This window comes from Calonectris borealis, chromosome 2 (genome assembly GCF_964195595.1).
Source record: "Calonectris borealis chromosome 2, bCalBor7.hap1.2, whole genome shotgun sequence".
Lineage (NCBI taxonomy): Eukaryota > Metazoa > Chordata > Aves > Procellariiformes > Procellariidae > Calonectris > Calonectris borealis.
In genome coordinates, this window is record NC_134313.1 from 78,051,368 (window position 1) to 78,079,123 (window position 27,756).

General features: G+C 42.9%; 1 protein-coding gene across 3 annotated transcripts in view; it reads left to right on the forward strand.

Moving 5' to 3' along the window:
- Positions 1-18,044: 18,044 nt before the first annotated feature.
- The window catches only part of DDC (dopa decarboxylase), a 62,010-nt gene continuing 52,298 nt past the window's right edge, over positions 18,045-27,756 (forward strand). For all 3 annotated transcript variants that reach the window (XM_075142379.1, XM_075142381.1, XM_075142382.1), the window contains exons 1-2: positions 18,045-18,113; positions 23,974-24,211. In XM_075142379.1, coding sequence (XP_074998480.1) covers positions 24,011-24,211 — 201 coding nt within the window. In that variant the 5' untranslated portion in view covers positions 18,045-18,113; positions 23,974-24,010. The remainder of the gene's footprint in view (positions 18,114-23,973; positions 24,212-27,756) is intronic.

Genomic DNA, 27,756 nt, shown 5'->3' on the forward strand with positions numbered 1-27,756 from the left:
CTGAAATTAGGAGAGTGAAATAGCAGGACTGGGGTAGGTGGAAGTTTCACCTGTTTATTTGTTTAGAAGATAATATAAAAGCTCTTTTAACAAACAGGTTGCTGAAGAGAGAGAGAGAATGGAAGGTTTGTTTGGGAGAATGGTGGAGGTTAAGTAAGGAGATGGAACAGGACAATTTTCAAAGGTGGCTGCAAGTTGGCACGTTAATCTTGTGAAAGTGCAAAAAACTTGAGATGTATTTTGCCTTCCCCCTTTACCAGTCAGCTGGCTTCTGTTGAACTTCTGTTTCATGGGAAGTGTGCAGAGCCAAGACAAGTAGGTGAGGGGATGGGTAATGGCGTTTGAGATGGTGTATTATTACACTGTAGTGGAAAGAAAATTGCTAAAGGTTGTTTAAAGTTGTCAGAGAGTTTCTTTGGATGGTCAATTGATACACATCCCTGGGAAATTTCCCTGTTGCTTCAGTCTTTCCGTATTCTCCCTTTAGTCTATGTTTCTTACTCTGTTCCTTCCATTATACATCAAAAAGTGGTCGCTTCATTCTTCTGAGACACCAAAAATGATTTTTTTTTTTCAATCACAGATACTATATTGCATAATCAGCAAAAATGTATGGCCAACAGTATTCTGTAATACCATCATTTGTAAGTGAAAAAAATTAGTCCAATCTATACAACAAACTCAACTTACTTCCAGTGTATCCTAATCACAATCCTGTTATTCAGCTCAACTAAGTCCCTTGCCTCTGCATGTACACAGGCCTCCAGTGTTCCTCCGATGAGTGTCTCCCCATCTAACCAATGCTCATGCTGGTTACAGGTTTTATCTCTTTGCAAAGATATCTTTCCTGTAGAAAATTTTTTAAATGCAACAACTGTTTTTTTGTACATTTTTCACCTTTCTTGATCCTGTGCTGATTGTATCTCTATCTATTCACAAACAAATAAATAAACAGGAGAAGAGATCTTATGGTAGATAGTCATTACTTGAAAGGTAAACTGGGATTTTAGTGTTCGTTTCTTTGTCAGAGAGCTGGCAAGAGCATTGTACACTTAAAAGGTTGCTCTTACAGTTTACTACTAAATAATACTACACCATTTTTTCCCTCTTGCTTTTGAAAGGAACGTTTGTTTTTAAAATTCAGGGAAAGTTTGCTAAGCTTTGTGAAGGTGTAATGGATTTTAGTTTTACCTTTCCTGGTTGTATGTTTTCAGAGGAACTGGAGGTTTATAGGGAGTCAAATGTACTTTAACGTTGTTTTTCTTCTATTATGTCAGAGGTATTACTTTATTCCTGATTTTATTCTTTGCAGTTTCAAAGGCAGACAGTTAAAGAGATTCTGTCTCTGAGTAGATGATGACTGATGTGAGGATTAATGGCAGCACATGATATTTTTTCCCATTGATTCTCCATCAGTGAAATGTCGTGCTGTAAGTCTGGATGTAGGAACATGGGGTGACCTGAAGGCAAAGATGTGACTCCAGTACTGTGTAACCTATCAAACAGTCTCTATAGAGGATGTATCTTCCAGTCTGTTACATACAGCCTGTCTTTACAAGACTGGACATGAAGCAGAGAGGTTAGGAAGGTTTTGAAGTGGTTTGAACAAAGATAAGGTGGGAAGGTTTCAGTCACTGAAAGGGAGAGGACACGGGACTCTTCTGATCTTACCTCCGGAGACAACTGAAGCCATAGTAGCAGTAACTCTGCATTCCAGTAGAAGCTGGAATACGTATAACCCTAAGTGAGGGTTATTATTAGCGTTTCGGAGTTTCAAGCCAGTCTTGCCAAACTTGGGTTTGTGACATTCCTTATGCTTCAGAAAATTCTTTTTCTTATATACCAAGTACCATCTACTGTCTGATTGCTAGGGTAACATCAAGCACTGGTGTTAGCAATACTGTCATATAATTTGGAGTTCAAGGGATACATTAGCATCTTAAAATGCATAGAAAGGTGCTACAAAAAGGAAGGGAATAATCTCTTCCTGCTTGGTGGACAGGATGTAAAGTAACGGGCTAAAATTGATGGAGAAGGGATCCTAGAAAAAAAAATGCACCGGAGTGTATTGCTTAGGAAGGCTATAAATTCAGTGTCAGAGTAATGCCCCTGTTAAGTTGCTTATAACACCTCCCTATGTTTTGCCCTCATTTGCACTCAGCTGTGCTGTTGATGAACTGTTTCATTTAAATGAAAAAAAACCACAGTTTTTAGATTTTCTTTTCTCTGACACATGACAGTGCACATACCGTTATGTGAAACAACAGGAAGCAAGCAAGATCATTAGTCGTGTAAAACAGCAAGATGGGAAATACTACATACTTCCTCCTTTTAAAAACAATCTGAGCTCAGAAAATTAGAAACAATCCAGCTACTCGTAGAACCAGATATATGAATTTCATGGTGAATATACATTACCAGATACTTTGGACAGGCAAAGGCTGCTGAAGTGCCAGTATGCTGGGGCCTTTTCATCTCAGACACGACCGTAAAGGAACTGGTCTTTTAGTGGGGCTCATATTGTCCCTTTCTGTAGTGTTCCTTTAAAGGGAGGGAGAGAGAATGAATGCAAAGGATTTAGGAGGAGGTGACATTTCTTTAATGGCATCCTGTGGGTGCATTATCTTGCAGAGAGCTTTTTCTTTGTATCTCGCTCTGATTAGCACATTTCTTTGTGCAGTTTTAAAATGCTTGGACAGTTTTCCCTGAAGAAATACATGTGCCTTCCAGCAGTTTTAAATTGCTCTTGGTATGTTTGATATCCTTATACATCTGCAAACCCATCAGAATCTTGCTGAGTTCTTGACTGCAGTGCTTCCTGTGGTAATTATATTTTCTGCAGTTTTAACCACAGATCATGTGAAAAAGTATTTCCGTCTGTCTGTTTTTAATCTGCTATCTTTTAATTTCACTCTTGGGCTTTTGAAATTTGAAAACCAGAAAGAAGTTTTTTATCTTCTCCCTTTTCTCTTTCTTTCCCTTATCCTTTCCTTGACTTCCCTCATGTTGTTCTTTTTCAAAGTTAACCAGGCCCACTCATTTGAATCTTCCCTAGAGGAGGGGGTAAGTGTCTTTGAAGAGGAATCTTCTCTTAAACTCCAGGAGGGCAGCGAAGTCTTTCTGAAAGTGAAAATCTGAGAGAATATTGAATATTCCAGAACTGTTCCAACAATTGATCAAAAGTCACTAGAATATTTTTTGTATAATTCACCAACTTGTTCTTATTGGATCCAAACTTCCTGCTATTCTTGATCATACTACTTATTAAACAGAAGTTTTCATTCAACAGTGCCACCAAGGTTGCTTAGACTAAGTCCATTAGTTTGGCCCTTAAGATTTTTGGAGGCTTAATTCCACCCTTCCTCTGTATGCTATGCACTTCAGAATTAATGTTACCAAGCTTCCTGAGACTGTGTACTGACTATTCAACAGGTGACATTCCTAGCTCTCCTTCCCAGTTCCTGTGGCTGCATCTTTAATAGGAAAAAAAAAAGGGGGGGGGGGGTTGGGATGGGATGGTGAGATGATGTCCTTTACTGCAAGCTTTCATGTGCTTACTAATAAATACAAAAGCCCCCAAGTAATGCAGCTTTCATGTATTTTAGGCAGCTGACATAGAGGATGTCTACCAGATCTCCTCGGCAGGTACTGTGATTGAGATGGGACATACAAAGAATGGGCCAGGAGGAATATTCACTGTAGTGATGGCTAGTGGCAGGTCTGAGATGGGAGATGATGAGTAAACCTGTCCTGTCATAAAAGATAATAAACTAACATCTAAGAGAACTTGTGGGAGAGAAAGAGGAACAATATGTATATCTTTTGGCCATGGCTATTGACACCTACTCAACGTGTTCCATAAGATGATAATATTTTCTGCCCAAGCATAAAACACCAGCTAATTTTACAGAATCTACAAAGGTAGATACAGAATTATTATTGCCTGGAAACAGTAGTCCTGAAATCAGATGATACATTTTTTGGTATTCATTCGTTCATTTATTCATTCATTCACCTTAATTAACCAATTCAACTGATTAATTCAAACTGACCAGTTGACTAATAGAAAACATTTGGAAAGCTTTGTAAACAGTAACAGCATAAGCACAGCTTTAAGGACTGTGCATACTCAAGCAGAAAACATTTCACACCCCAACTGGAGTGCAGGTGCAGGCATCCCTGGGCAGTCACCAGCTAGCAGCAGGGCCCTGCCGCAGTCCTGACTGGTTTCCCCACTGGCCGTGTGGCCTGAGCCAGCAGAAAAAACAGCCAGCTCTAACTGGATGCACACGTGACACACACTCCCATGTTTTTCCTTTCTTTCTGTTTTTTAGCATTTTGATCGTTTTTCTTCTGGCATAATCTTCTGTTTCTTCAGTATTCTTTTTCCTCCAAGGAAATTTATATTTAATGTTGGCATCTGTCCCTAGAATCCCTCTTTTTATCATGTCCTAGAGTTTATTTAATTATTTAGCGATGCCTTCCTTGACATGTTTGATGAGGATAAGGACATACTACTGTACAGCCTTTACTCAGGTGGCTACGTAAACACACGCTTATAGATATTAAGCTCTGTTACAAGATCTTTCCAGGCTCTCAGAAGTCCTTTATTTGCTGGTTGCTAACACGACAGGCGCCTCGCTCTCTCTCCTCTTCTCTGTTGCCTTGCACACGCCAGAATTTTTTCTTGGCACTGCTGACGGGGACGACGACTCGTCCCCTCATGTGCCTGCCCTGGCAGCTTTTGAGTGGGCCCATATTGTGCCGTTATCTTTAGATACCTGGAGACCAGGTACGTAGGTGCTGATTCCTGAGTGAGCATTGCAGGACCACGGTTCTGGGGCCTGCCACACCTGCCAGGATAGGTGCCTTACTGTGCCAGGCCACTGACAATAACGTTTATTATGATGCAAAGTTTAACTTCAAAAAATAAAGCCCAGAGCCTTACAAATGGGTTTTGTGCTAAGGAAAGATAAGAAACACACAAAAAATAGAATACATTATTATGATTATATGCAAGTCTAAGGATTGTCTGTAGCTGCATCAGCAGCTTAGCTAGTTACAAGGCCCATGTCAAGACTATCTGCCCACAGCACACAACCTTTGTGTGAATCCATGTCCCGGGTTGTTCTTACGCCTACCTCTACCCCTCCTTTGCAAGGTTATTGATGCGTATTTCTATTGTACATCCTAATGAGTATGCTCCTGGCTTTGGTTGATTTCCTTTCTAGCACTATCCAAGAATCTGAAATACAAACATATTTTTTACTCCTTTACTCTTCCTTTTTAAAAAAACATTACAGTAATTTGCTACCGTGTTGAATGTCGTTCTGTTCAGCCCAGTATTTACTTAACTGCGTCCTAGTCCTTAAATGACTTTAAGATTGAGTAGTGAACTACTCATTTGCGACTACTGTGGTTTCCTCACGTTTCCTTCCCAGGTTAAAAAGAGAAAAAAACAAAAAAGAACAAATCTCAGTCTTTGTTGCTACAACTTCTTCTTTATTTTGGAGGTTCCTTTGGGCAACATTTTTCTAATTTTTCAAGAGAAGATTTCTTATCCTTTTTAATATATATTTCTTAAAAATACGTTGCGCCCTTTTTGAGCAACATTTTTTGATGTAATACCTCTTGATGAGTAGTCATTTTAAGGACACATAAATTTGGGTGAAATTTCATAGCCGGTAGAAGGAGTTAGGTATTAAAAGTGTTATAGGGAAGTCAGTGTTATTAATCTTACAAAAGAGAAAACTTTATTACAGATCAGTAAGTACTCTCTGTTAGCACCTTCTTTCTCACCTGCTCTTATTTATCCTGCTGTTGAAAATGGCTGTTAAAACCCACATTTTGGTTACCTTTTTGTTTAGAAAATCATCCCTAAGTCTGATGTTCCATTGTTTTTGAAACTTAAAATGATCTCAATGTTCCGCAGGTTCTGTGGTGGACCGACTGGCTTGTTTGTGCTGTTTTACTAGGAAAGGCATATTCACACACCTCTGATTTATCTTGCTTGTTCCTAGCCGAAAGTGTAGCCTCCACAGCCTCATTCTTGAAAAGAACTTGTGATGGAGGCTATTTGCTGCACATTGCTTTCAAGTATTTATTTTTAGTGTACAGATGTTTGGCACATAAAATGCAAAAATTTGTGTCATGAAGAAGGACGATCGCTATTCTGAAGCTTTGAACGTTACTACATCGCGTTATTACAACATTATTACATTACAAAAAGTATCACATCTAATGTAGCTGACCTTGCCGCCAGGTATTGATTTGTCATCTTCTTGCAATTTCTACTGCTCAGCACTACTCCATGTTAGACGTTAATCCAGTACTTGTTTTCAGAAGAGGGTTGGTCTTTTGAAAAAACACAGTTCCTACAGACTACTGGTAGTTACTTTAACAACAGAAGCCTCTGACAAGTAGTGAAGATGCCTTGAAATTACTAAGATGATGCATCACAATTTGTTGTATCCAAAGTGGCGTAAAACATCCTTTTGCTCAAGAAAAATATCTGTAAAAGGAAACGGGAAGGAAAACAGAACAAATGTAGACCTAGAAGCGCCATTCATGTATGTGAAAAGCAGCAGGAAGGTTCCCTTTTCAACCAAATAGGAAATGGTATGAATATAAATGGCTCATTCAATAGGTGTTTAACAGGACAAAGAGAGAGAGAAATATGAAATGGGTGGTGCTAGATGATGGAGTGCAGCTGAGCTGTGAGTACAGGAAGTTGTGTCCTCTGCTGTAATTTGTATGTTATTCTCTGCTTCACCGCACAGTGCCTCTGCACTCCCAGCTCGATCCCAATCCCAAAATTCAGCCCATTTTTCCTGGAAAAAAATAATTAAATTTAGATGCCTGATGAGGATGTGACTACAGCTTCATTGTAAGAAAACCCACAGCTGCACCTATCTCTATTCCAAATTCAACAGGCGGAACCATAGCGAATGTTTTGAGTCTTAACACGTGCTCTGGACCCCTTATTCCCCAGCCGTCTTCCACATGCTAGCTGAGGATGCGTTGGTCACCTTGCCATCAAGTTTTACACTTGTCTTCCTGGGTAGCAGCAGTAGCAGCCAGCAGAGCTATAAGCTGCAGAGCTGAAGGGAAGTGTATTGTCCTGAGGATCCAGAAATACTGTTGGGCTTTTTGTGACAGCTTGCTATCCTAGGATTGGTAGAAACCAACTGGTTTTTGTAAGCATCCATTAAATAGATTATAACACTATTTCTCATGTTTTTTCAGTGACTAGCAAGTGTCTTCCTTTGTAAGGAGGTCATGTAATTCATCCCTTGTGTAACATCACATTGAGTTATTTCCTTTATCTTAGCAATATGTTGCAGGCTTGGAATGTGCTTGACATGCATTGTACTTGCAGTTGAAGAATCTTGAGCTAAGCTTTATTTTTTTATATAGTAGATTAATTACTCCAACTATTTTTCTTGAAGGCTGCAGTTACATCACTTGCAGACTACTCACCTGAGTTGTATGAGTTTATTATTGTGTAAGATACAGTAAATAAATCACAATTTTGATGAAAGGTTAATGTGATTTTACATGCCGAACACACATATTAAGAAACAAAATTAGCAACGAGTGTAAAACATTAACTGCTTGTGAATCATTCACAAGTCAGCGAACGTAGATGCAGAGCAGTTTTCTTCATTTTTCCTTCAGTGGGCAATAGGCAGAGGTTTAGGTTGGTGTCTTGTTGAAAGAAGGAAACTGAAAATACTGTCACCTGGAAGTCGACAGAAGCTATCGGCGGGAAAAGTATTTTGCTCCATTATATGTCGCAAAGTGTGTAACATAAAATGTGGTAGTGACTCTCCCTCCCTCCGCATAGTTTCCCTCCATTCTGTATTCTCTGAGCGATGAAGAAGAGTGAAAAAATGACATTTCTTAGCCACTTCCTTCTGACAAAAGTTCGCCTGGTGGTAGATGTGGAAGAGATGTCTCTTAAGACTACGCAAATCAAGATCACTTCTAAATAAAAGAGATTTTTTTTTTGAAAGAGTTAGCAGGAAGAAAAAACCAGAAATCTCAAAACTCCCAAAAGTTTCCTAGACTGTCTTTCAGAGGACTATGCAGAAGATCAGGCTGCTGTGAAGGCAGGTTGCTTCAGCTGGCAGCATCTGACCTCAGCCCACAGAGGTTCGAAATCTGCGCCTCTGACCAGAGACAAACTCTGCCGGAGTGTGGGTGGGGAGGTGCTGCCACTTCAAACCTGGCCGAGATTTAGGCCATTTGGATTCCAGATGGAGTTGGAGCCAAATGTGGCAACCCAGAAAAATAAGCTGGAAGAGAACAACCCTTCCTAGCAAAATATTTAATGGAAGCTGCCCCTGAGGACTTACCCAGAATTGCACAGCACATGGCAAAGACTTGCATTTGTACTTGAAAACAAGACCTTGAACTAAGGTCTCTGGGCACAATGCTTCGGACCATCCTTCTTGTTTGACTGCCTCTCCTCCAGTCACATGTAAATCCTGTTTAAATGAGAGCCTGTCTCTGCTAATGGTAATGTGGAAGCTGTGGTTATCGGAGGTGTGGAAGTGAAGAGTGTCATAAGGAGAACAGGTGGCAGGCAGTTCTGAGCGGGGATACGGCTGGCTGCGCTGTGGTGAAGCTACCTGCAGCAGCTTGAGCTGTTCTCTTTCCTGGCTGGCTGGTTTGCCTCCTGGCTGGAGATGATTGCCCTTCTTAGCAGTTGGCAGGACGGAGCGTGTGAACACTTGGTGGCTCTGTCACCCCATGCTACAGGGACAGGCAGGTTCTTTCAGGGATCCTTGCTAGAATGAGGACTGGCCACTGGGTTGTAGTTACAATTACAGCTCTATAATTACATAAAATATTTAATTATCAGCATAGCTTGTTGTTATCGACAATTTCTAGCATTTAGTGTAGCTTATTGTAGCACAAAGTTTTTATCAACTATCTTACTTTCAGTTAAGCAAAATTTCTAGTAATCAGTATAGCTTTCTTACTATCTAGAGTCTTTAGTTACCTAGACTTTTAGTCACCTGGACCCTCTGCAGATCGGGTCAAATTCTTAATAATCAGTGCATGATACAATAATCATCATCTGGACTGAGACTTTACCCAAAAGAACATCAGTCACTTACTGAATCTTCGGAGGAAGAAAACAACGGTGGATGCATCCCAGACCATTAGGGGATCCCGGGTTTTGCTGTCCAGCAGCAGGACTTGCAGCTGCTTGATTTTATAGATAATACCTCGTGTGCTGTTACACTTCCCTGTCCCATAATGGGTGTCACCACATCCTGGTAGCAACGCTCGGTGGGCAAGTAGTCTTGTCACAATGCTGACGGGGGATCTGGCTGTTCTATAACGGGGGTCATCGCATCTTGGTGACAACCTCGGTGTTGAAAAGGGGAAGAGAGATGGAGGTGATACGTGATCAGCACGCTTACGTATTATGGCTGTTTGTCTTAGGAAATGGCGTTGGTTATGCTCACCGTATTACCAGGAGTCAGGAGCAGGGCATACCGGTCACATGGCTCCAATGGGAAGCCTCTCATCTTAGTGTAAATGCATCTTCCGAAGCAAAAATCATACATTGCACTCAAGCAGTTGAGGCGTGTACGTATATCCCTGCCACCTCTGAGTCGCAGACAATAACCCACAGCAGAAGGTAGCAAACATTACCTTACTCATGGCTTCAGCTGTGAACATGTGTCGGTGATCAGCGAGACCTGTGGATGTGGAAGATTCAGTTCCCACTCAATTCTCCAGAGCCCGGGGTCTGTGTTATGCGTAAAGTAATTTCTCTTTCTTGGAGGAAGTCCATATACTCGGTAACTTTTATGTTATATTAAGCATAAATTCTCCAGAAAATTGGCATTGGTCTTTTCTAGAAAGGTGCTCATGTTAGCACAGGACTGAAGGGGAGTCAAAGGCACCTTTGCAACAAAGCTGTCAGGGAGGAGGGGCAAGAACACCAGTATGATCCCTTGCCATAGCACTTGCTGTAATCTCAGACAACTGAGCACCAACAAGCTCTTTAGGAGGAGACGCCAATGCTGTTCTCATAGAATCATAGAATCATAAAATCATTAAGGTTGGAAAAGGCCTCTAAGATCATCGAGTCCAACTGTCAACACCACCATACCCACTAAACCATGTCCCCAAGCGCCTCATCTACACGTCTCTTAAATACTTCCAGGGATGGTGACTCAACCACTTTCCTGGGCAGCCTTTTCCATGTTTAACCACTCTTTCAGGAAAGAAATTTTTCCTAATGTCCAATCTAAACCTCCCCTGGCACAACTTGAGGCCATTTCCTCTCGTCCTATCGCTCGTTACTTGGGAGAATAGACCAGCACCCACCTCACTACAACCTCCTTTCAGGTAGTTGTAGAGCACGATGAGGTCTCCCCTCAGCCTCCTCTTCTCCAGGCTAAACAACCCCAGTTCCCTCAGCCGCTCCTCATAAGACTTGTGCTCCAGACCCTTCAGCAGCTTCGTTGCCCTTCTCTGGACACGCTCCAGCACCTCAATGTCCTTCTTGTAGTGAGGGGCCCAAAAGTGAACACAGTATTCGAGGTGCAGCCTCACCAGTGCCGAGTACAGGGGCATGATCACCTCCCTGCTCCTGCTGGCCACACTATTTCAGATACAGGCCAGGATGCCGTTGGGCTTCTTGGCCATCTGAGCACACTGCCGGCTCATGTCCAGCCAGCTGTCAACCAGCACCCCGAGGTCCTTTTCCTCTGGGCGGCTTTCCAGCCACTCTTCCTCAAGCCTGTAGCGTTGCCTGGGGTTGTTGTGGCCGAAGTGCAGGACCCGGCACTTGGCCTTGTTGAACCTCATACAGCTGGCCTCGGCCCATCGATCCAGCCTGTCCAGGTCCCTCTGCAGAGCCTTCCTACCCTCCAGCAGATCAACACTCCCACCCAGCTTGGTGTCGTCTGCAAACTTACTGAGGGAGCACTCGATCCCCTCATCCAGATCGTTGATAAAGATATTGAACAAGACTGGCCCCAGTACTGAGCCCTGGGGAACACCGCTCGTGACCAGTTACCAACTGGATTTAACTCCGTTCACCACAACTCTCTGGGCTCGGCCGTCCAGCCAGTTTTTTACCCAGCGAAGAGTGCACCTGTCTAAGCCGTGAGCCGCCAGCTTCTCTAGGAGAATGCTATGGGAGACAGTGTCAAAGGCTTTACTGAAGTCCAGGTAGACCACATCCACTGCCTTTCCCTCATCCAGTAGGCGGGTCACCTGGTCATAGAAAGAGATCAGGTTGGTCAAGCAGGACCTGCCTTCCATGAACCCGTGCTGGCTGGGCCTGATCCCCTGGTTGTCCAGCACATGGCTGGTGAGCGCCCTCAACACGAACCGCTCCATAATCTTCCCCGGCACCGAGGTCAGGCTGACCGGCCTGTAGTTCCCCAGATCCTCTTTCCAACCCCTCTTGTAGATGGGCTTCACACTGGCAAGCCTCCAGTCATCCGGGACCTCCGCAGTTAACCAGGACTGCTGGTAAATGATGAAGGGCGGCTCGGCAAGCTCCTCTGCCAGCTCCCTCAGTACCCTCGAGTGGATCCCATCCGGCCCCATAGACTTGTGAGCATCCAGGTGGCGTAGCAGGTCATTAACTGCTTCCTCTTGGATTATGGGGGGTTCATTCTGCTCACCGTCCCTGTCTTCCAGCTCAGAGGGCTGAATACCCTGAGGATAACTGCTCTGACTATTAAAGACTGAGGCAAAGAAGGCGTTAAGTACCTCAGCCTTATCCTCGTCCTCGGTGGCAATGTTCCCCTCTGCATCTAATAAAGGATGGAGATTCTCCTTCTTTTTGTCATTAATATACTTGTAAAAGCATTTTTTGTTGTCTCTCATGACAGTGGCCAGGTTGAGTTCTAGCTGGGCTTTTGCCTTTCTAATTTCCTCTCTGCATGACCTAACGAGATCCCTGTACTCTTCTTGAGTTGCCTGCCCCTTCTTCCACATGTGGTAAACTCTCTTTTTTTCCCTGAGTTCCAGCAAGAGCTCCCCGTTCAGCCAGGCCGGTCGTCTTCCCCGCCCGTTCTTCTTACGGCACATGGGGACAGCCTGCTCCTGCGCCTTTAAGACTTTATTCTTGAAGAACGTCCAGCCTTCCCTTCAGGACTGTCTCCCAAGGGACTCTCTCAACCAGTGTCCTGAGCAGGCCAAAGTCCGCCCTCTGGAAGTCCACGGTAACGGTTTTCCTTTCCACCCCTCCTTACTTCACCGAGTATCGAGAATTCTATCATTTCATGGTCGCTAAGTCCAAGCCGGCCTCCAACCACCACATCTCCCACCAGTCCTTCTCTGTTTGTGAACAGCAGGTCAAGCGAGGCACCTCCCCCGGTAGGCTCCCTCACCAGCTGCATCAGGAAGTTATCTTCCACACACTCCAGGAACCTCCTCGATTGTTTCCTCTCTGCCGTGTGGTATTTCCAGCAGACGTCCGGAAAGTTGAAGTCCCCCACGAGAACAAGGGCTAGCTACTGTGAGACTTCTGCCAGCCTCTGGTAGAATGCTTCATCTGCCTCCTCGTCCTGGCTAGGTGGTCTATAACAGACTCCCAGCAGGATATCTGCCTTGTTGGCCTTCCCCCTCATCCTTACCCACAAGCACTTGGCTTTATCATCACAATCGTTGAGCTCTAGACAGTCGAAGCACTCCCTAACATACAGGGCTACCCCACGGCCTCTCCTTCCTCGCCTGTCCCTTCTGAAGAGCTTATAGCCATCCATTGCAGCACTCCAACCGTGAGACTCATCCCACCATGTTTCCGTGATGGCGACTAAGTCATAGCTACCCCGCTGCACAATGACTTCCAGCTCCTCCTGTTTGCCGCCCATGCTGCGTGCATTGGTGTAGATGCACTTGAGCTGGGCTGCCGATTTCTCTCCCGACATTGGCGTGCGGTCCCTAGGCTCTTCTTTAGTGAGCCTGGTTTTACCCCCTTCCCCCTTCGAACCTAGTTTAAAGCCCTCTCGATGAGCCCCGCCAACTCATGAGTGAGAATCCTTTTCCCCCTGTGAGACAGCTGAACTCCGTCCGTCGCCAGCAGGCCTGGTGCCGTGTAAACCTCCCCATGATCAAAGAAGCCAAAATTCTGTCGATGGCACCAGCCCCTGAGCCACGTGTTGATCCGATGAGTTTTCCTGTTCCCTTCAGTATTCCCCCCTGCCACTGAAGGGATTGAGGAAAACACTACCTGTGCTCCCGATCCTTCCACCAGTCGCCCCAGTGCCCTGAAGTCCCTTTTGATCGCTTTGGGACTTCTCTCTGCAACCTCCTCACTGCCAGCCTGTATAACCAACAGCGGGCAGTAATCGGAGGCCTGTACCAGACCAGGGAGCTTCCTAGTAATGTCCTTAACCCGGGCCCCAGGGAGGCAGCAGACTTCCCTGTGGGATGGGTCTGGTTGGCATATTGGGCCCTCTGTCCCTCTCAGAAGGGAATCACCTACGACAATTACCCTCCTTTTTTACTTAGCGGAGGCAGTCGTAATGTGTGGGTCTGACTGATTCACCCTGGGCAACCCCCTGGATGGACCTTCATCTACCTCCACATTTGCTTGTCCCTCAAGTTCCAGGGCCCCATATCTGTTGTGTAAGGGCAACTGGGAAGGTGAGGGAGGCAGGGTGGGGATTTGCCTGGTGCCCCTAGCAGGGACCTGTGTCCATTTCCCCCCCCATCTCTTAGGTCCCCTCCTTCTGCCTGGTGGCAAGAGGGCAGGGGATCTTCTGCTTCTTGTGGAGCCTCCATGTGCTGCCCTTGCCTCAGGGATGGTAGGGTGTTGCTCCACCAATCTATCTCCCTCTCACACTCGCTGATACTCCTTAACCTCTCCACTTCCTTTTTCAGCTCTGCCACCAGGCTGAGCAGATCATCCACCTGGTCACACCGCACATAGGTGTTGTCTCTGCTGCCCTCCGGTACAAGTGACAGGCTCAGGCACTCCCTGCAGCCGGAGACCTGGACAGCTCATCCCATAAAGAATGACTCGCGGCTCATCTTGGTGAAGCTTATTGCAAGCAGTGCATGGTAGCGCATGGTCTTCATGACAATGCATTAATCACAGTGACAAAATGTCCTCTGGACCAAGCCTTATGTGATCTTTGACATCTTTGTAAGCAGTGATCAAAACAAATCATGTAAGAACAAAGACTGCGTTATGTTCCCCTCCGTATCTCAAGCCAACTTGTTCCTCCTGCCTCACTTGGGTCTGGCTTTTCACCCACACGGACTATTCCATTCATAAACTAATTCCTATGATTTGCTTTTCTGACATGAGGTCTTCATAGCACATTTAAGCCCTGATAGCGTTTCGTCTCTGAGCCACAGCTTCTGTGAGGCTCACAGCGGTCAGTGCTTGAGAAAATCCTTTCTGTGAGCAGTATAGGGCTGGATGAGTGCCCCAGCAGTGCCTACACCCCTAGGTAAGCACATCTCAGCTCACAGCAGAAGCTATTCCTATCTCTGTATTGGGAGAGCCTGCCTACTGTGATTGCAACCTGCTCTCACTGCCTCTGTGACTCTTCACAGCCTGTCAGTTTTTCTATTGACACTTTTTCAGTTCATCACAACCTCTCTCTTTTCTGTAGGCTTGCTTCCGTAAGAGTAAAGCTGCCTCCAACCAGCAAGTGGTAGGTTAACTCCTCCGAAGCTGTGTGTTTGAGTCTGTGTCCATGTTCACTTTGTTAGCAGTTCCTTGTTACCCTTCTTTGGTTTACCTTCACATATTCACACAGGCAGCAAACCGGAACTGAACGGGCAAAACAAATCACACATAAAATATTCATGAAAAATAAGAGATACTTTCCCGGTTTGTCAGCTCTGTCTGAGATTCATCTCCTGGCTAATCTGTTGCAAAGTCTACTTATGTTCTGCAGGAGACTTAGTTTTTATCCTCGTACGATGCAAGTAATCCATCTATTTGCGTCTGAAGGCTTTATGTAATTCTTACTCTCTTCCAAAGGAAACGCACCCTCTGTTTTATCCAGAAAATTGTTATTTGCACATTTCTGCTAAAAAATTCTCTTCTGTCTTGTCTCATCTTTGTGGCTCATGCAGATTGGACCTTGTTTATGGTATATAAATAAGGACTTTTCATTCCAGCACATCGGAGTGATTCTTAGAGATTTTTCCTTTCCTTTTCCTTTTGTAGATAATTTCCTTTTCCATTACTGGTATTACTACATTCATGGAAGAATATATTGGGGAAAAAAAAGACAGACAAAGGCAGGGTTCTACTACTGTTTTTCTTCTGAAGGAGCCACAGTGAGGGAAGCAGGAAAAAAGGCCTGCAGCCTCCAAATAGCATCCTCAAAGTACAGATAAGGAGTAAACCAAATACAGAGCAACAAACCAGGGTTTTTTCTTAGGCTTAGGCAACAGTGACTGTTCCTTTGACACCAAATGTTGAAAACAGCCACAAGCATTGTGCTAGTATGATTCCTAATTAATTGTTTCACGTTCTTTTCTGAATACCCAAGATATTTATGATATCTGAGTCAATTTAAAGCCCTTCACATTACAGCTCAGAACAGGTTTGTTCAAATACTGTTAGGCTCAGTGATCCACAGCACAGACACATCTCGACCAAATTTAGTAACTATAGCCGCACTGGGAGGCTGGCATGAGATGAGTGTCATGCTATTAGGTGGGGGAAAATAAAGTTGGGAGTAAAGCCGTCTAATCAAAACTGGACTGAAGGCTGGGGAAAAGTGCCTTTTAATTTCTAATCTGCATTATATAACGATGGAAGAGGGGAAAACTGTTGGTAAGTGGGTACAAACTGTTTAACTCCCTCTGCTTTGATCCATGTCTGTGCACAGGGGCTGGCAATGGGACTGCAAGGTGACTGATAACACATTGTCCGCATCGTTCTCGGTGCTGCGCTGGAGCCTCCTGTTCAAACACGTTATCTCTCCCACCTTGTTTGCAAACCAAAGAGTTCAGCAATGGTAATAAATTGGGACCATTGCTGCATGGGCACGGCATCATTATATATCATCATCAGGGTGACATACCTCCATGTGCAAAAACGTGTTGAAGCCTGTCTCGTGTTAGCTGTGAATAATATGGTCTGTTGGTTGCGCACCAACAAGCCCTGGCCTTTAAACCTTTTAGGATCATCTGTTATTTCTCACGTGCTGGTACCTTGAATTTTGAAACAGTTTGGCAGCAGAGGGGAGATCTCTATTCCTTGTGTTTCAGCAGTAAGAGAAGTTCTTCTCTGTGAAAGAGCCAGCACTGAAAGGTCTGGAACAAATTTGCAGGGCCGCAGCAGGTCTGACTTAGCCAGCACCTGCTACGGAAAACTGAATGATCTTGCTTTTGTCCGCCACAGAAAGATTGTGTTAAGCAAAGATTTGCGAATTGCCAACAGTTGATGAGGAGGATTATGAAAAGTGGTATGAGCCACAAGAATTGTTAGAATTATAGAGACATGGGGTATGCTTTTTAGAAGGGCATTTAATTCCTTGTTTCCATCTTGCCCGTTGTACCTCTCACCCTGTATTTCCTTTTTCTTCCTGAGAAAGAAAGTAAATATGATTTTAATAGAACATGCAGTTACTGCCTGGTCACAGCAACTTTTATGGTAAGTTTCAGGTACAGCAGAAAGGTAAAGACACATCAGGTGACTCTGAGGTGGTATTTCAACACTCTGATTGATTAAACCGGCATTTTAATACTCCGATCTTAATTTTAGTTTCAATTTTTAATTTTCTTTGCAAGTTATTTACGTTTTGCAAGCCATTGGGATGAAACGTTGAAGTTAGATTTGAGTTATCTTTATGTTTACTAGAGACATCTTCAGTTTCTGCATCTCTCATACCCCTACGACGTATTTTGAATTTTCAGCCTTTTCAGCTGGCTTCAGGGAGAAAGCAAAAATAGGAAAAATCTCCAAAACACTTCTTTTCTTATGGGGTCCCGATTTGCCCAGGCTGTAACCCTGCGCACTCAGGAATTGATCTGTGGTGGAAAACAACTGAGAGCCGGCTGCAGCCGACCCTGGGATTTCTTGATGCTTTCAAGGTTATAGACTGATCATTACAGCAGACGCAACCCAAGAACTGAAGATGCAAGTCAGATCACAGAGTAGCATCTAGCACAACAAGCGCAATGAAACCCGCAAGCCTATCTGTGGATTTTAGGTCCTGTTTTTATTTTGAACAGGCTCTTTCAGAACTATAGCAGAGTTATAATTGGCCGTATATATCATTATAACAGCAAGCACAGCCATGACAGTTTTAAAATATATGACAGGCAGAACTTTTTCCTCCTTCACGAAGAGGTTGGCTGTAATACTGCAGTGCACGAGAGACCGGTCTGGGAGCAGTGGCTGTCCCAGACCTCCTGCCACACTACCTGGCTATAAGCTGTTCAGGACTATGGAATGCTGATAGTATTTTTTAAAACAAACTTGAACTAAATAAAAATGACAGGCAGTTACCTGGATTCATCCAGGAAAGAGAACTCCCCGTGAAACTTTTCTTTTAGAATAGGGAAATAAATCTCGAACATTTACTATTGCTTTTGAATATACGTATGATGAAAGAGAGAAACTGGAAGAAGTTAAATACAGCATGTCCGAGGATGTTAATCCCACATGTATACCTGTTCAGAGCTTGCTGTCACTTGAGTGGTATTTCAGCCGTATCTGCGTTTCTTTCATGAAAATAACATTTCACAGAAGCACTTGCTTTTACAGCAACAGCCACAGCAGAAATGTCCCGGAGTGTGTAACAAGCGGGAGCATGTGATCCGACACTCACTGTCAGACTTGTTAATGGAGTTCATGGAAGGAAACGCACACCACTTCACTTCACAGTTACCGTAGGCACGGCCGTTTCTCAGTCAGATCCGTCTGCCTTTCGGGTAGCTTTTTTGCTCAGTATATTTTGGAGGAGGTGTGGGAGGAGGGGGAGATGCTGCTGCTTCATGTTCAATGCAAAGCGCTTGGCTGTGATAGGCTGAGGGGACGTGGATACTCTGCCTATATATGCTGGCAACTGCATCCTCTGCGCTTTATAGCTGTCACAGAGGAGCAGAGACAGACAGTGAGAAAGACAGAGGAGAAGGAAAAACCTTACCGACTCGCTGTAAGTAACGCTCTCTGTCCTTAAAGCTTTGTGGTTATTGAATGCAAGCAGGTACGCTGGGATTAATGCAACAATTGGTTACTTAGAGTGGGAGCTCGGCTAATAAACAGCCAGCCTGTGCTAGTTTAGGGATAATCCAGGGTGCTCAAAAAGCATTTCCTTTTCACCTAAGTTTGCACAATGTAGTGTGCACCTCTCCTATTGTGTTTGCTTGTCTCTACATATGATGTATGTCAGCTATAACTGTTTATGTACATTTATGCAGAATCCCATGTATCCAAAAGTTGGTATCTTGTCTTTCCAAGTGCAACAGTTCTGAACAACCAAGCAGACCTTGAGAAATTCACTGCCAAATACTTTGAATAACAAAATTTTCAAGACAAATTCAATGCGTGACGTTTTAGGGAGAGGTTTTCCTCAGAAATAACCCTTTCCCATCTGCATAATAAGACCTCAGAAGGGAAAATTACTAAGTTGCAAACCTTGTGCCAGTGACAGCAATGAATAAAACCAGCGACTTCTGCCTGGAAAATGAAATTTTTAAATGGAATGTAGGGCCTGTAACGTATATATCTAATTCTTGGCTTGTGCAAAGGTGGAAGTAGAGAGTAGATCCCGTTCCTTTTTACTCACGCTGAAATAAAATGCATCCTACAGTCCTTATTCAGGCAATACTCCTATTGCCAACAGGAGAAGTTTAGCTTGACGGTAGCGACAGCTGCAGAAACCTTCAGCGTGTTGGGTTCAATAGGAGAAAGTCCTCAGGGCGTCAGTGGTGTCACTGTCGCACCACAAGCCTTTTAATTACATTATCTTCTGCAACAATCAGTCGGCAGAATAGCAAGTGCACTTGTCTTATTTATTGGAAAGACATACAGTTATTACTTTTTTGGAGCAGCTATCAGTTTAAGGTGCTATTAATGCGTCTATGTGTTCTCCTTTCTGTATTTAATAATAGGAGCTGCTAAAAGATTTTATTATGATGTGAGCTGGTTTTTATTTTACTGTGATGAACTGGACAACAGTTATGATATGTCGAATATACCTCTCTCCTCATCTGTTCTCTTTTTCTCCTTTTTCCTCTTTTTCCTCTTTTTCTTCCTCATAACAAATTTCCTGAGAGTATTTAGAAATCTTTTACATTTATATTTAGTTAATGCAAAAAACAGATTCTAAAATTACAGACAATACTTTTTAACAGAAATAATGAATAAGCTGAATGTTATCTACATAAAATTATACCTATAAATGTATTTAATACTTAATGGTGCGTAAACAGCTCATTTTTCAGTGTGGTTCAGTTTCAAATAAAGTAGAAAACGGTTTGCAAATGATTATACTGAATATGCAATCTAAAGACTAACAGCAGTTTCCGGTAGCTTCACTAATACAAAATGTTGCCGTCCTCTAATTTCAGTGCACTGAGGTAGAAGGAGAAGTTTAAACAAAGCAGCAAAGGATATGTCAACTTTAGATTGTGTAGTGTGCTTGTCCTGTGACAAATCCCAGCAAAATTAAAGAGCAAAGAGTTTATATATGAAGAAAAAAGAAAAAAGATACATTGATATCATTTAAAAAGTTTAACATGATTGTTCTTGTTTTTACCTAAAGTTAAGAGCAAAACTCAATCTTCTCCAGTAAGGTAGGACTTGATCTGAAGACGTATGCAGTGGTGACAATATCCATCGACTCTTGCTGGGAACACAAGTACTCAGACATAATATATGTTTGGTAAAATTGTATTTTATCAATCAGAGTGCGGCTGTTGACGAATTCGAATACGGGCTGTGCTTACGAAGTGGTAGAGGTTGATAATTAGGCTGGGTGCCTCCTGAGAACCTGTGCTCTCCTCACTTGGGGTTCAGCTGGCAGGTGTGGAATATGCTGAAATTCATCTTGGGAGGCGTGGGATCCCTGAGAGCATGGAGCCTTTATCACTCTTCATGGTCCTTCAAGAAAATAGAGCACTATTAAATACTTTAGAGAGTGGCTCCGTTTCTCCAAAATTTCCATTTAGTTTCGGAAACTTGGCCTGCATTATTTTGCAGTTGAAGTCCCTTTGACTTAAGTGGATATTTCAAGTGCACACAGATTGTAACACTCAGCCCTTCAGAAAATATGGATGCTCTCAAACAGTGTTTTCGTTGTAGACCCTAAGGGCTGAGTTGTCTGAGGCATTCTGCTTCTTAGAAAATCACATTCTGTATTTTTAAAACGTACCGTCACAGAGGGAAGGTCTCTCTCCATGCGTTGTGTCGTTGCATTGTACACGTGTTGTATATGCATGCGAGGGGTAGAAGAGAGAAATATTCTGTACTGGTAGAGAGGTGAAGTAATTTGCATTTTTATAGTACTAACTGGTAAGCATTACTGTTGTCAGATATTCAGTCCGCTGGATGTGGCTTCCATAGCAAGTAATACTGTCAAGCAGATGAAGTGAAATCTGTGACGAACAGTCGAGGAAGAGAATAAAAATAGGGATGAGAGTGTACGTGGGTCTTGTCACTCACAGAAGAACAGATATCAAATAGGAGGTGGAAAGGAAAATTTAAATGACCACTGTGTTCCTGCAAGGAGTATGCCTTCACAGTTCCTGGCGAGATATGTGTGTTACAGTAGGTAAGGAATTTTCAGGCAAGGACTTTTAGGAAAGAAGATGCTTGGATACATAAAAATAGATAGATGTTTAGATAGATTTTAATGTCTCAGTATTGTCTTTGGGGGAAAGAAGAATGAAATACTTTGCTTCAGATTGAAGCAGACTGATGTATTTCACTGGATCAAACCAATTTGAAAGTTCATTAGAGGTTAACTAGATACTAGTTTATATCAGTTTCTAACACTATGGCAGATTTGGGGTGGATGGTTCATCGTCCCATTCTTTATGCTTAAGCTTCCTGGTTCAATTACCTCCCCCATGCGAAAGAGTGGCTTTCCCCTGTAATTTAATTCTTTACCCTGAATTTTGTGAATGCTATTGCAACAGTGATTTATGACAGAAGTAGTGCAGCCAAAACAATGTCAGGATGAACCAGTGGACCTCCAGTTCTTGGGAAGAACTATAGCTAGCAAATAACAAAGAAGATCTGAGTGATTCTCTAAAATGTGTACTTTGTCAAACTGAGTTGACAAATTTTGGTTCCATGGTCATAGGCTGAAACCACAGAATGTGTATCTGATGTTTAGATCTAAATTTTGTTTGCTTATCCTGATATCCAAAAAGAACTTTGTCCAAACTGCTAATAATAAAAATGCCAATAAATCATACCAGCGTACTATATAGGAACAAGATGATGCAACTCTTACTTAGAATAGAAAGAAATTTCAGATCCAACAGAATCTAGGTGGTAGAAAAATGGTCACAAGCTGTATAACATAGTATCTATGTTGTGGTAATATGATAAAGTAAACTTATTTTTGTCTGTGTGTTTGTGAGCTGTTTTGAGCTTACAGACGATGCTATTTAATTTATGCCGTTTGATTTATATTTTGGGAAAAGACCAAGCGATCCGCAGAAGCTTCCATGTTAAATGATGCCTTATATTTGATTGATACAAAGTAAAGCTAGAGAGTAGTGTCGTGATACTCTTACCTGTTCTGACGTTGTACTGGCAGTTCATTGGACCCACAGACACCGAATGAGATGTTCGGCTGCACTGATCCATGTGTAAAAGTCCGTGGGAATAACTGTGACTCAGTGGTGCTAGAAGCACCAAATCCTCAAGTTCTGAGTCAGTTCAGTCTCAGGCAACTCCCACTAATTTGGCAGTCGTGGGTTAAATTCTTATTTTCACAGCTTTCATCTCTGAAACCAGAGGAAAGAAGAAGAGATTACCAGGTGCAAGTTCTTTAGAGCACGCTATAGCGATGAACTGATGAATGAAGTAGCATAAAGAAATAATGGTAGCGTAAGCTAAGGGTTAAGTTAGAGACACTTTGAAAAAGAAGTGAAACAGTACAATATTTAGATTTCTTCTGGCAAAAATATCTAAACGAAAGAACTGAGCCTTGGGGTGTAATTAGATTGCTGCCACAGAGATGCATATTGATTGCTGCAGTTCATGCTGACTTATTTAGAAGGTTTATTAAAATTTTGAACTGTGATCAAAGGTGTTTAACACGTGAAAATGCACATAAGATTTGGGGGGTATTGAAGAAATGGCATCATCCTGATTGTAAAGGAGTAGAAACAAAACTGCTTGCTCAAACACAGTCTTTCAGAGGGGAGATGACACACAAAGCTGCCCACCAGAAGCCCCTGAGGACGGTAATGACTACTGGTAATGCGTTTCCGGCAACTCAGTAGCAAGATCTGAGAAAGGTCCTAATTCCCCTTTCAGAAAAGCGTAGAGAGAGCCAAAGAAACTCTTACATGATGGTTAAAGAGTAACGTAACTCTAACAAAACAGCACAAGAACAGCTATTCTCTGGGGGGGGTAGAAGTCCCCACTGTGCAGATCCTTGCTTTCCGAAGTGGTTCATGACCTACAGCAGCACCCTGCCTTCTTAAATAGCCACAGCAGCTGCTCCACACAAATCCCAGATCCTCTATTTGTAACAGCAGAGATGTCTCTAGGATGGTGTTGATCGATGATGTCTTTCTTTTGTAACGTGACAGTACTAGTTCAAATATAATAAAGCCCAGAAGGGTCTCTCTTTTCTCCAAATGATGTCCTCAGTTATAAATCCTTAGCACAAATAACGGATATCTAAGAGATTGTCTCTTAATTACATAATATTCACATTGTGCTTAATAGAGTTTCTTCCTTACAAAGTGACGATTGGAAGGTCTGTGAACTAAGCATAGCAATTCTTTACACCAGCAGAGAGTATCCTTGTTTCACTTGTCAATTTTGTTACTAGATCCCAAGGAACAGTATCACTCACTCAATCTGAGCGTATAAAGACTCTTGGACATTTTCTGGGTACCGTGGTCTCAACCTTGTATTCACTGAGCACGCGGAATGCACAGCCGCATACAGTAAAGAAGTGGGGCGGGCCAGGATGGCAGGAGCAGGCACCCTAGCAATATGAATTTATGTTTGCACAGCACTTTGCAGGCAACCTCCAGCTCGTCTCAGCTGAGCCAAACATCGCCTTGGGTGTGCTCAGCCTAGCTCAGAGCACACCTAGAGCTCCAGCCCAACATCTTGGAAATAGGGACAGCCCCAGACAGAGCTTCCTCCCATCCTCCTGCAAAATACAGTACAGATCAACTCTAAGTGAATTCTAATTGAAACCTCGGTACGAAATAAGGTTTTGTAAATGGCACAGCAGGTGCATTTACAGTGAAGAGAAAAGAAGCTAAATCTTGGGGCAAGGCAGGAGGCAAGAAGTAGATAAAATGACAGGGCAGCACAGCGGATCACTGTGATAACTGTGATTATTATAGCTTGGTATTATAGATTATAATAGAGACACACAGCATGCTATTTCCTTAGACCTCTTCTTTATAAGGAGGGAGGGAGTTGATTATGTGCCACATAACAGTACTACATCCTTGTGTCAACCAGCAGCAGTAGGGATTAAATCTGTGATTTCTGAATCTGCATCGATGTGCCTCTACTGCTCTTCTGTGCTATACAGATACAGCCTATCTGTATTAATCCAATCTACATCACGACCCAGGCATCAACGATTTAACAGTGTGATTTACTTTACACTATGTCCAGCTAATACTGGAGTGGAGCAGAATGCAACACTGTATGGGCATTGGCCTACTATGCAGAAATAAAAGGGCATTTGGTCTTTTCAAAAAGGCCATGTGAGGCACCCTATAAATCATCTGAATAACAGGTTTAAAACTAGTAATATCTTATTTCAAAAGTGACTTTTCTTTTCTTTTCTTTTTTTTTTTTAGGTTTTTTTCTGATAATAAGTCCTAAACTCTGATACCCATGGATGCTGCAGAGTTCCGCAAGAGAGGGAAGGAGATGGTGGACTATATTGCAGATTACCTGGAGAAGATAGATAAAAGACAGGTCTTCCCAGATGTGGAACCAGGATATTTAAGGCCCCTCATTCCGGACTGTGCACCCCAGGATCCTGAGAGTTTTGAGGATGTCTTTAAAGACATTGAGAAGATCATTATGCCAGGGGTAAGAAAAATGAATCTGTAGTGTAATGTTCAATGCTGCATTTAGGTTTTGAAAGACTTTAAGGAAAGTACAGATTGAAGGCTGTGCAGCTAGACCTTACGAACATAAGTACCCACCCTGATTAGCTTTTAGAAGGCAGGAGTCTGATTTACATCCATAGTTAAATATGATCTAACACTTTATACAACTAATGTTTTCTGTTCTTGCTAGAAATCCTTTTGCTTCATGCGAGGCTTGCTTTTGGAAATAATCTCCTTTCCTCCCTTGAAGTGGTTAAGGCAAAGCTTCATAACTTCCAATTTCATGTGATATTTTTGCTACTTGCAAAACACAGTAAATATTTTATAAAATGGTATTTTTATTAGTCTGCTGTGTCTAAAGTGTTCCTTCAAGCTGACCTTTAAATGTTAAAATTCTCTTAGGAGACTTCTTTTTATTACAGAGTTGACTAAAAAGGATTCTCCCCAATACTTGTTCTGTTGACTTACGCTCCTAAATGTCAACTTCTTCTAGTACCTTTTAAGGCAGATGGCCACCAGCTAAATATTAGTCCTTGGATAGATCAGTGTAGGACAGATAATGCAAAACAAAGTGTCTGGCATTTGTCCAGTTCTGAATCTTTCTTGGTTCTCCATTCACAGTATACCTTTTCTATTTTAACTATATGCTTGCCTCCTAAGGCCTGTAAGTAGCTTGAAGAGGACTGGAGTATTAGTAGATGTTAATGAGGAATCTCTCCTTTGGATCGCTGCAATAACCACTTTGGGTTGCGTCTCTGGATGTAGCTGGGTGTTATGATTGCTATGTGACCAGACACGGAACCACTGCTCTGCAAATGTGTTTAGTCAGTGTACTATAATACCAATTCCTTTTCGTTGACCAATGTAAATATTTGATATTCAATATGACCTTATCTTGCTTCCCTTGGAGCCACCCCTGCTGTCCTTTCACAGGCAAAAGCCCCAATGAAGTCAATGGAAATCTCTCCACTCTTCTTAAAGATTGGTGGATGAAGTCTTAAATCCAACAGAATTAAATCAGTGCAGATTAGATAAGAGAATTACGTCCAACACATGCAAATACTTTCACTGCTGCTCATAGATACAACTGCCTTTCCTTTTTCATTGGAGGAAAATACTAACCAATTTTTTTTGTCTGTGAAGTAGAACAGAAAACATTTTGCTTTGAACACTTGAGAACATTCAATAAAATAATATCAAATTAAAAAATAAGAGATGAATCATTTGAGAATAGAAAGTGAGTCATTCAATTCCAATTAAGTCATCAACATGTCATGTTCCCTCTTAACTAAATTGATTTTTTCTTGATATTTACATGCCCTGCAAATAAATTTACTTTTACAAAGTGATATATTCTGAAGAAGAAATGTTCTATGCAAAACTTTCCTCTGGTGTGAAATGTTAGTGTGTGTGACGCAAAGAGCACAAGTATGTAAAACCCCGTTCTTACAGTAACTCCGATTCTGCCTGTGTTGTCTATACCACATACTGAAGACTCACATGAGCAGAGAATCACAGTCATAGTATAGTAGAGGTTGGATGGCACCTCTAGAGATCATTTAGTCCATCCCCGCTGCTCAAAGCAGAGACAGAGCAGGTTGCTCAGGACCGTGTCCAATTGGGGGGTGAATATCTCCAAGGATGAGGTCTTCACAATCTCTCTGTTGTCCTGTTTAGCCAGTTTTCACTCCACTTCACTGTCCACTTATATAGTCATATTTCATCAGTGTGTCAGTAAGGATGTCATGGGAAACAGTATTGGAAGTCTTAACGATATCCTGTGCTCTCCCCTTGTCCCCCAAGGCAGTCATCTTGTAGAAGGCTGTCAGGTTGCTTAGGCATGATTTCCCCTTCATAAATCTTTGCTGCCTAGCCCCAGTCACCTTCTTGTTCGGAAATAGCTTCAAGATTCCGTCATCTTCCCTGGGATTGAGGTGACGCCTGTAGTTTCCCAGATCCTCCTTCTAGTCCTTCTTGAAGATAGAAGTGACATTTGCTTTTTGCCAGTCCTCGGGAACATTCCCCAGTTGCCATAACCTTTCAAAGATATTTGAGAGTGGTCTCAATGATATTGCCTAGCTCCTGCAGCACTTGTGAGTGTATCCCATTAGGCTCCATGGACTCATACATGTCCAGTTGATTTAAATGTTTCCTCACCTGATCCTCCTCCAGGTGAGGTCTTCCTTGCTCAAGGCTTTCCCATGTGTCTCAGGAGCTTGGGGCTCCTGAAGGCAAATTTACCAGTAAAGACCGAGGTGAAAAAGGCATTGAGCACCTCAGCCTTTTCCCTGTCCTTTGTCACCAAGTCCCCAACCCCATTTGGTAGCAGACTTACATGTACCCTACTTTCCTTCAAATGCTGATGAACCTGCAGAAGCCTTTCTTGTTGCCCTTCACATCCCTCACCAGATTCAACTCTAGATGGCTTTGGCTTTCCTAACTCTGTCCCTACATGCTCAGACAGTGTCTTTATAGCCCTCCTCTCCTGGGTCACCTGACCGTCCTTGCTTTTCGTATATGCTTCCTTTTTACATTTGAGCATTGTCAGGAGCTAATTCATAGAATCATAGAATCACAGAATCACAGAATACCAGGTTGGAAGGGACCTCAAGGATCATCTGGTCCAACCTTTCATGGCAAAAGCACGGCCTAGACAAGATGGCCCAGCACCCTGTCCAGCTGAATCTTAAAAGTGTCCAATGTTGGGGAACCCACCACCTCCCTGGGGAGATTATTCCAATGGCTGATTGTTCTCCTTGTGAAAAATTTTCCTCTTGTGTCCAGTCAGAATCTATCCAGGAGTAACTTGTACCCATTACCCCTCGTCTTTTCCATGTGACTCCTTGTAAAAAGGGAGTCTCTGACTTCTTTGTAGCCACCCTTTAAATACTGGAACATGGTGATAAGGTCTCTCCCCTAAGCCTTCTTTTCTCAAGGCTGAACAAACCCAGTTCTCTCAGCCTTTCCTCATATGGCAGGCTTCCGAGTCCTTTGATCATCTTTATGGCCCTTTTCTGGACCCTCTCTAGCCTGTCCACATCTTTTTTGTAGAGCACGGACCGAAACTGAACACAGTATTCCAGGTGTGGCCTGAGCAGCACTGAGTAGAGTGGGATAATGACCTCTTTATCTCTGCTGGTGATGCCCTTGTTGATGCAACCCAGCATCCTGTTGGCTTTCTCTGCTGCAGCAGCACACTGTTCGCTCATATTGAGCTTGTTGTCCACCAGGACCCCCAGGTCCCTTTCCACAGAGCTGCTCCCCAGCCAGGTAGATCCCAGCCTGTGCTGCACTCCTGGATTATGTTTTCCCAGGTGGAAGACCTTACACTTGTCCTTGTTGAACTTCATAAGGTTCTTGTTAGCCCACTCTTCCAGACTATCCAGGTCTTCCTGCAGGGTGGCTCTCCCTTCCGAAGTGTCCACTTCCCCACTCAGTTTGGTATCATCAGCAAACTTCATCAGGGTACACTTGACCCCATCATCCAGATCACTTATGAAGATATTAAATAGCGTGTTCATCTGT